The sequence below is a fragment of the Malania oleifera genome, chromosome 1, assembly GCF_029873635.1.
Source record: "Malania oleifera isolate guangnan ecotype guangnan chromosome 1, ASM2987363v1, whole genome shotgun sequence".
NCBI classification, from domain to species: domain Eukaryota; kingdom Viridiplantae; phylum Streptophyta; class Magnoliopsida; order Santalales; family Ximeniaceae; genus Malania; species Malania oleifera.
In genome coordinates this window covers 137314239-137323081 of record NC_080417.1, presented here as the reverse complement: position 1 = coordinate 137323081, position 8843 = coordinate 137314239, and the positions used below count along the sequence as shown (strand labels likewise).

At 34.3% G+C, this 8843-nt stretch overlaps 1 protein-coding gene across 1 annotated transcript; it reads right to left on the bottom strand.

The window, feature by feature from the left end:
* Window positions 1–6601: 6601 nt before the first annotated feature.
* LOC131155066 (NAC domain-containing protein JA2L-like) lies at window positions 6602–8478 on the bottom strand. The gene is made up of 3 exons (XM_058107981.1): window positions 8002–8478; window positions 7644–7912; window positions 6602–7538 (listed from the first exon to the last, which is right to left on the bottom strand). Exons 1-3 carry the CDS (start codon window positions 8180–8182, stop codon window positions 6966–6968), a joined length of 1023 nt encoding a protein of 340 aa, XP_057963964.1. The 5' UTR covers window positions 8183–8478; the 3' UTR covers window positions 6602–6965.
* Between the last annotated feature and the right edge of the window lie 365 nt (window positions 8479–8843).

The window sequence follows — 8843 nt, the reverse complement described above, 5'->3', positions numbered from 1 at the left end:
TTTGTAGTGTGTTTATGGAATTAGAAATGAAATTAAAAGCAAAAGTATATGAAATTCCCTTGATTTTTTTTTTTATAAAACAAACAAATAAGGTAAGGATTATAAGTTTCCCAAAAAAGAGCACTTTAAAGGCTTATGTCCACATCTTTTTGCTAAATTTTATGTTGACGATTCAACTTGTTTGTCCCATATTAGAAAAATAAAGTGGAACATGGATGCTTTATGCATAGTTGGGTCCAAGAGCTAATAAACTTAAGGTTTTAGGTCAAGTTGGTGCTCACCTATGTAAGTTGGTGCTTACCCATATATATCAAGTCCACCTATGGACTCCCCAAATCCTACAGATGGTATTAGAATCGATGATTCGTGACTCTAAGTAAGCAAAATCGTAAGGTCAAGATATGAAATGAATTCTCTTGATGGACTAAAAATTGAGGGACCAAGTGTATGACTAAGGCTAATAAAGATCATTTAGGTTTGGTAGATGAATTTGAATAAGATTGAGACATGAAAGGTATGATTGATTTGGAAGCATGCGGAATACAATTCGAGACACATATTAAGGCGCACAAGGGAGGGGAGAAAACCCAGTTGAGCAATTATTAGAGAATTGCGCTTACTCTAACGAGAGACAGTTTGCAAGTGTTTATATATATGGTTGGACCCAAGATGCATTAGGTTTACGTTTTTTGTTTAAATCAATGCTCACTCATATGTATTAAGTTCACCCATAAACTCATCCGGAACTAATGTGATATCCTCAACACTTTATAAGAATTTAGTGGAATTTTTAAAATATTAGGAAAGATTACTTTTTATTTCTTTGGCTAAATTTTAGGGTAGGTCAACATTTTACTCATTTAAAAAAAAAAAAACAAATAAAGTAACTCTCGTAGCTAATATATATTAATTTAACAGAACAACAGGTAAGGACAAAAAGGGTTAGGGCGGGTGGGGGTGCGGGGGTTGATGTCTATCCAAGACCCGCCAATCCCCGCATACATCAACCGCAGGACGTAAGTTACGGGGTGCAGTTGCGTCAAGAATGACATAATTGATATGTTAATGTCAATGTTAATGTTAATGGTAATGTTAACGTTAATTATTAGTTTACAAGCAGGGCGTGCATCGGCATAAGCCGCAGATATTCCAGACGGCGCCGCAAACGCCGGAGGGAACGCGGTGGTCAATAAAGCAGCCGCTGATGCTCATCCATCCATCCATCATATCATGAATGGTTGCTAACTGGAAAGCAAAGCAAAGCAAAGCAGCCATTTTGACAGTTGACCTCTTGACCCACCCACGTGTGCCGCCCATTTTTCACAAACCCCTTGCCCAAAAAGAAAAGCCTAATCCAAAAATCAAAATGACGACTCCTTATAATAAGTAATCTTTAGCTCGACGGACCCCATCACTCCATCCCTCTCTCCCTCCACACACCCAAAAACCAATCGACTGGAAATTGGTGTCCGACACTCAACCAGAAACCAAACAGTGCCTTCCTATGTGCATTGCATGTCTACCTAATTCTTCCCTCATCCATCCTAATCCTGGGACGCTTCGCTTTACTCACTTTCTTTGTTCTCTTTTTATCCACTCTATTTACTTTCTAGCTCTTCCCCATGCATCCCCCTCTTTCTTTTTTGCTTCTTTCCTAGCTTAATCACCCCACCCCCACTCTTTTTTTTTTTTTTTGGAAAAAAAAGTTACAATGCATGTTTGGAATGAAAACCTAACTCGAATTCATTTTGATTTCTAAATATTACTAATAAATGTTTCAAGTTGTATAATTGAAATAATTCCAATTTGAATCTAAATATGCTTTAGTAAAATATATTGATGATTTGCTTTAATCGCGTTGGTCAATTTGTAACTAAAAAAGATAGTACTTAAAAATTAATTCAAATATAAATTATTCCTTTTAATTTTATTAAAATTTATCGTCAGCAATACCAGTTGACATTTTTTTGTCTGTACTAATTTTTAGTTATACACGTTCATTATATCAACAAGAGCCTTAAAAAGGATTCAATAAATGAAATTTAAGAAAAAAAATTTAATTAAATTTTATTAGCAAGTCAATTTTCAATAATTTTTGTCGTTTTCCATTCCCATTATATATATATATATATATATATATATATATATATAGGTGTTTGTGTGTGTGTGTGTGTGTGTGTGTAAAAAGAGGGGCTACATGAGTACCATGTGTTTTAGATGCAACAAAGAAAGAGGTTACACTAGGATCATGCATTTGCATTGTACAGAGGAGGTGTTCAATGTATCATGAGACCACATTGTACGAATAGATTGCTACATAGCAAGCTGTGGTCCAAAATTAATGTACACCACAAAGGCTTAATTCCCTTTTTGCACGCCTTATTTTTTTATTTTTTATTTTTTGATAATTTGGAAATTCCAGCCAATATCACATCACATTGGACACGATGGTGTGGCACCAAATATAGGGGGGTGAAAGTCGTCCGCCCATTGACGCACCCTTGATGTTTTACCGACGTAATGCCTCAAGGGAGAATCGAACCCGTGATCTTGGAGTCTCAAAGTCACAAGTTTACCTTGACTACTTGAGTTGGCCTGGCTGGACTTTCCATGCCTTATTTTATTGATATATTATGATATTGTGTACTTAAGTGGACAGGGGAGGATGAATTTTGTAAGGCAATCGGACCAACTATGTGGCTCTTTAATTTTTTATTTTATAAGAGTGACATTCTCGTATGAAAGCAAACACTCTTTTACACGTTTCTTCAATTTATTATATTCAATTTTTGCACACATACATAAACCAAATTTTGAAATATATTTCAAATAGTAAAAATCACTTATTCGATTTTTGTGAAGCTACATGCTGCTTCTTCCTTTACTAATTTTGTTAATTAGTAATTACTATCTATTGTCATTTTTCATTATCTTGATATATATATATATATATATATATATATATATATATATATATATATACCTCTTATTTTTTTATTTACTCATTTTCACAATTAATTAAACTTCACATTCTTTCCAAATTATCTACTGAAGTTTTCAAGTTTGAAAGTAAATAACACATAAAATTGTTCGGACTATATGCCAGTTCATCTTATATTTATATTTATAAGTACTGGTAAGTTGCAAGACTACAATAACTAATAATAAATTTTGCATGATTATTATTTACTTTATAATGATAGCAATTTTTTTTATAAGCTTAGGTATTCTTATAATAAAACCATTTTATTTCTTATCTATCTCATTTTGCAAAACAAATACAACCTAATTATTTCAATTGCGTGTACACCAGTTGGGTTGGTTCAAGTGTTAAGAGCGCCTTAAAAATTTTAGTAATCTTACAGTCTCCGGTTTAATCCCACTTGATAATTTATCCCAGTAAATTAACAAGGATGCATTAATGGGTGGGTGAGCGAGTCTCACCCTCCCAGGTTGGTACCGCACCAGCTGGTGATAAAGTGGGGCGGTGGTGACTTAGGAGTCCCTGGGTTTACATATGTAATGAATATATGCATGCAGAGCCATCATGTTCGCGCAGCGACACGACGAAGCTTGATAACAGAGAAGGGCAGCCATGGACCACGCGTACTACGTACATCACGCGGAGGGGTCATACGTGCATCTTAATTGTATAAAGTTTGACAGATTAAATTAATTTGTAATTTTTGTATCAAATTTTGTATAGGAAAGAGATGCACGTTTGATCCATGTGCTTAAAATAAATAAAATTCATAGATTAGTAATAAGTTCATTTAAGAACAGAGGGGAGGTGGATCGAGGGGGCTGTATCTGCAACACAAGTGCTCCGACCTCCAACTTTACACTATATCCAAAAGAGCCATAATTAACCTACCCACTTATTTGACTTTCATCATCACTACCTTTCTGGCTTCTGCATGCACCCTCCAAACCAACCTCCATTCATAATTCGGTGCCCACGTAAATCATGCATGCACAGTCCCCCCGCTTAAAATTTTTTATTACCTTTTAAATATACATGTATGTGAGAAAATTTGCCTTCTGAATCGAATACTATCTATTTTGGTCATAGAACTATAAGAAAAGATTGCCAAAAAAAAATCATCTTTTAATAAAGTTGTTCATATTATGGTTATGGATTTGGATGCTCCTCTTTGGAGGAACCTAATTTCCATATTTCTAGAATTTTTTTATAAAAAAACAATTGAATAAAATATTTTTATTAGTAAATTATAACATAATGATCTATAAATTTCTTTTAACTCAATATTTTTTTCCTATTATAGCTTATTAGAGGTTTGCAGTATTACTGAACTTGAGGTATATATACAATAAGAAATATTCCATCTCTCATTTCCATTGCTCATATGATTCAAATTGAAATAGCAAACATTATTAAAATCACATACTCGCATTATACATATGATTTTTTATTAAATAATATTTGTAAATGTACAAATTTATCTTAAATCATTTTTTAATGTGTGCATTTAATGTGCTATTTACTACACTTAAAATTGGTTTTATATTTATTACAAAATTATATTTACATTAAATATATTTTAAAAAAATTATTACAGTTGGCCCACACTGGCTATTCCTAAAAAATGATCATAATATAAAATTTTGACAAATGAATACTTTTAGTAGTGACAAGTGACAACTCCCAATTTTTTTTTTATTTTCAAAATTTCATTAGGGCACCTACTCCCACTAGCATATATGTTGATCTGCCATTAATTAAATGTAATCAAAGAAACTTCTATGTAAGCAAATTTTGAAAAATTATCTTAGTTTTACATTATTTTTTTAAAAAAATTAATTCTCAATTATTCTATTTTAATAAACATTACACGAACCAAATAACATCATTATAACATTATTATTAGGTGCAAGCATTGTTTATTATACAAAACCTTTATTCATGTTGTATTTCCTCTTAATTCATCTTAATTTATTGTGCACGATTAAGCACATAGAATATTTTTTTAAATTTTTTTTTTTTTAAAAAAAGGCTAAGAAAAAAATAGAATTTTGGCATGAACGAAGGATCAATCTACTGAATTTGCAGTGTAACATTATTGCTTGCAAATTGATCATAAGAAAGAATTTTTTTTACGAATTAAGGAGCAAATTAGATTTTTGTAGTTATAAAGAGTCAATTTAGTTATGGAAAATAATTTTAATTTGTTATTTTTAGTTTCTCACAGAATTACAAAAAAAAAAAAAAAGTTTGTTTTTTAGGTTTTCAATCTTTCTATTAAAATTGTAAAATGAAAAAAAATACACACTATTTGCTGACAAAAATTATTTTTAATTTTTTAGTTTTTTAAATATTTATTTATTCAATTTTAAAAGTTTGAGTCGGAAAATTGAGGGACATCTTTAATTTTTTTTTATTTTTTATTTAAAAATTTTAAAAATAAGATGTCATTTCTTTAATTATTTAAAAATTTTGAAATGCAAAATATTTTTTCCACAAGTAAATAAAAACGTTTTATTCTCTAACTTATATAAATTTTGAAAATTTTTTTTTAAAAAATAAACCCTAGTTTTTTTTAATTTCTTACAAAATTAAAATTGAATCAAATAAATTTTTCACAACTTTATAGGTCTTGACAATTTAAATTTTTTTAATATAATTTTTCAAATTTTTTTTTTTTAAAAAACAAACCCTAATTTTTTTTTAATTTTTTACAAAATTAAAATTGAATCAAATAAAATTTTCAAACTTATATAGGCCTTGACAATTTTAAATTTTTTAAAATCATCCATGCATTTATGATTCGATGCACACATAAATCGTCTGCATTTAACCATATATATGACTCAAAAGATAAATTTTTCCCTTATACATGAAGGTCAAGAAGTTAATGAAACATACAAAATATATTTGATTGTAAGACTTTGAATATTATTAAGTGAATGAAGTACCATCTATTTTGGTCATATAGTTATAGAAAAAATATTGTGAGAAAGTTCATCCTTTAATGAATGATTATTTAATTTTTGTGTCATAAATTTGAATTTTGGATCGTCTCTTTTTCTTAGAAATTTAATTTTGTTGTATCTTTAAATTTTTATTAAAGATATATATTCATTTTAAAGTTTTTTTTTTTGACTTTCTATTTTGAGACCATGAAAACCTTACACATGCTTTAAATAGTCTTACACTCATGTTACACATGAATTTTATAAAAAATATGTATAATGCATTTGATGGTGCATTTATAATTATTTTGATATATTAAACAAGCATGTTTTGGTTATGCAGTTTTAAACCCATGTCTTTTTTTGTGATATATTGTGGTGAGATGAGCTCACAAAGATGTGTACACAAAATTGTGAACACTCCAATTTTTTTTTATTTTATTTTTCTTATTTTTTATTTTATTAAAAAATTAAACATATAATATTATTTTTTTAAAAAATAATTTCATTATAGAAAGAAATTAAAAACTAACAAACGACTTGAATCCTCTAAGTAAAAATATAAAAACATTATTTCTAAAATTAATCACGTGAACGGTAAAACAGACGTATGGATACCGCCTTCTTGAGCTATACAATATTAATAACGGCTAGAAAGTGAAAATTAAAGTTACCCTAAAAGGTATTCAATTTATCTTTATTAAAAAACTCAAGACACCTCATTTACATAAAATCGGCATATGCTAATGAATTTGGAAAGGTCAGGGTTCTGAGAATTCCACCCACGCATGCTTTCTTTAAATTGTAAAAATTGTACAACGTAAAATTTGTTCTGCGCACATTGAATGTGTGCTCCTACTTCTGCAAGAACAAAACAGGGAATTGAATTTTTCCTTTTTCCTGGAACTCCCAAGTTCAAGCCGCCCATACAGATTCCAACTTCTCTTTTTTGACCCGCCGACCCAGCCAAAACCGCCCAAAGAATTCCACGTATTTACAGCAATTGCCACCCGTACGGCCCCGGGCTGTTCTTTCTACTGCCGGAACCCGAACCCGCCAGGCTGCCCCGAGTACCTAAACCCGAACGGGTCGTCTGAACTGGGAAAGGCCTGAGTGAAGGCCGGGTTCAAGTTCTGCTGAAAGAACACCGGGTTCTCCACCCGCTGAGCCCTGAGCCCGCTCTGTACCTCCTCCTCCACGTGGCCGTGGACTTGTGGCGCCGATTGGATGTACACGTCATTGTTCGCCATCCCCTGAGCTGGGGCGATTCCCTGGGGTTGGGCCTGGCTTTGGATCTGAGTTTGAGCCGTCGGAACGAGTTCCGTAAACGATGTCATGGCGGCTAGACTCGCCCAGTCGAAATTCCCAGAGGTCAAATTCTGAAAGTTCATCTTCTCGTCCTGATGTGACGATTTGAGAGAGCTCATTCTGGGCAGAGCAAATGACCGGTGGTCGATCTCCGGCAGCGAATCGAGCATGTCGTCGAGGTGCGACGACGAGGATGACGACGACCCGTGGCTGTGCTCTTTGCTCGAAACACTCGACATAGACATCTTTTGAGCGCTGGAGTTTTTCTTGTATATACGGCACAAAACCCATTCATCCAACTGTAACATCGAAAACCAAAATCAGATCGATTTCAGATCAATTTAAAGAAAATTAAAGATGATAACCCATATGGGTATCCGAAAATTGATTGGTAATTAACGAACCTTGGAGCTTCCGTTCTTCCTTGAAGGTTCTATGAGGCGATATTCGTGCATAATCCAGTTCGTCTTGGTCCCTTTAGGCGCTTTTCCCACATAAAAAACCAGAGCTTTCTTGATTCCAACTTTTCGCCCCTCTGTGGTTATAAGCTTATCGGTTCCGGTGGCCTTCCAATAACCCGACCCCGCAACTCTGTTTGGGCGAGACCCATTTGGATATTTCCTATCCCTGGGACTGAAAAAGTACCATTCCTTCTCTCCAAATATTGCTTTACCTATAGAAATGAAACAGGGTCTTAGAAATCAAAACAACCCGAACCAAATTCAGGATAGTGAAAGAGCAATCTTGGGGTTAGAATCTTACTGGGTAAAAGCCACGGGTCATATTTGTATAAATCAATTTCCGCAATAATTTGCAGAGAGAAATGGTGTCCGGCGACTTTTCGGCATAAGTACTGAACGAGAAGCTCCTCGTCCGTCGGATAAAACCGAAATCCCGGCGGCAAAGAGAGCTGGGAAAGTGGGTCAGATTCCGGCACACCCATTTCCGGCGACAATTTCTTGAGCGAGAGGGAGAGAGAGAGAGAGAGAGAGAGAGAGAGAGAGAGAGAGAGAGAGAGAGACAGAGAGAGAGAGAGAGAAAGCGCTGAAACTCGGACTATTCTTTTTCTTTCTTTTTTCAAGTTGGTGGATGATGCGGCTGTTATATAGCGCCAGAGGTCACAGAGATAAGTACGGTCGTCCCTGTCTTGCTAATCACGATTGGGTCCCGCAAGGGCGAATCACCGTTAAGAGAGTGCCACGTGTCCAGCGGTTCGAAGTTATCAGCGGCCGACCTTATCCGGGTCTGGGTGCATGAACCGTCAGAAAAGGAGGAGGACAGTGGGGTGAGGATAGTAGTGAGTCAGCACGTGAGGGGGGACACGCGTCGCTCCGCCACTCAACTTCTAGAAGGTGGCACCGAAGATTCGTGAGATGTTCACTTCGCGTCGAGGTTTTTTCACACGTGGGAAAACCACGTCGGCGGTGAATGGATAGGGAGCTAGATAATACTGGGGGAGGTGATCACGTGCGAACACGTGGAGGGGGAGTGGGCACAGAAGTTAGGCTGGAATTTTATGTCAAAAGAAAAGAAAAAGAAAGTGTGGGAGTGGCGTGACTAGATGGCGACACACGTTTTCACAATAAAGTGCTGTGTATGCTATG

Coding starts and splice junctions, on each gene's coding strand:
- LOC131155066 (XM_058107981.1), bottom strand. CDS start 8,182: ATGGGTGTGCCGGAATCTGACCCACTTTCCCAGCTCTCTTTGCCGCCG. Junction 7,913..8,001: donor TGACCCGTGGCTTTTACCCA/GTAAGATTCTAA, acceptor TCATTTCTATAG/GTAAAGCAATATTTGGAGAG. Junction 7,539..7,643: donor GGAAGAACGGAAGCTCCAAG/GTTCGTTAATTA, acceptor TCGATGTTACAG/TTGGATGAATGGGTTTTGTG.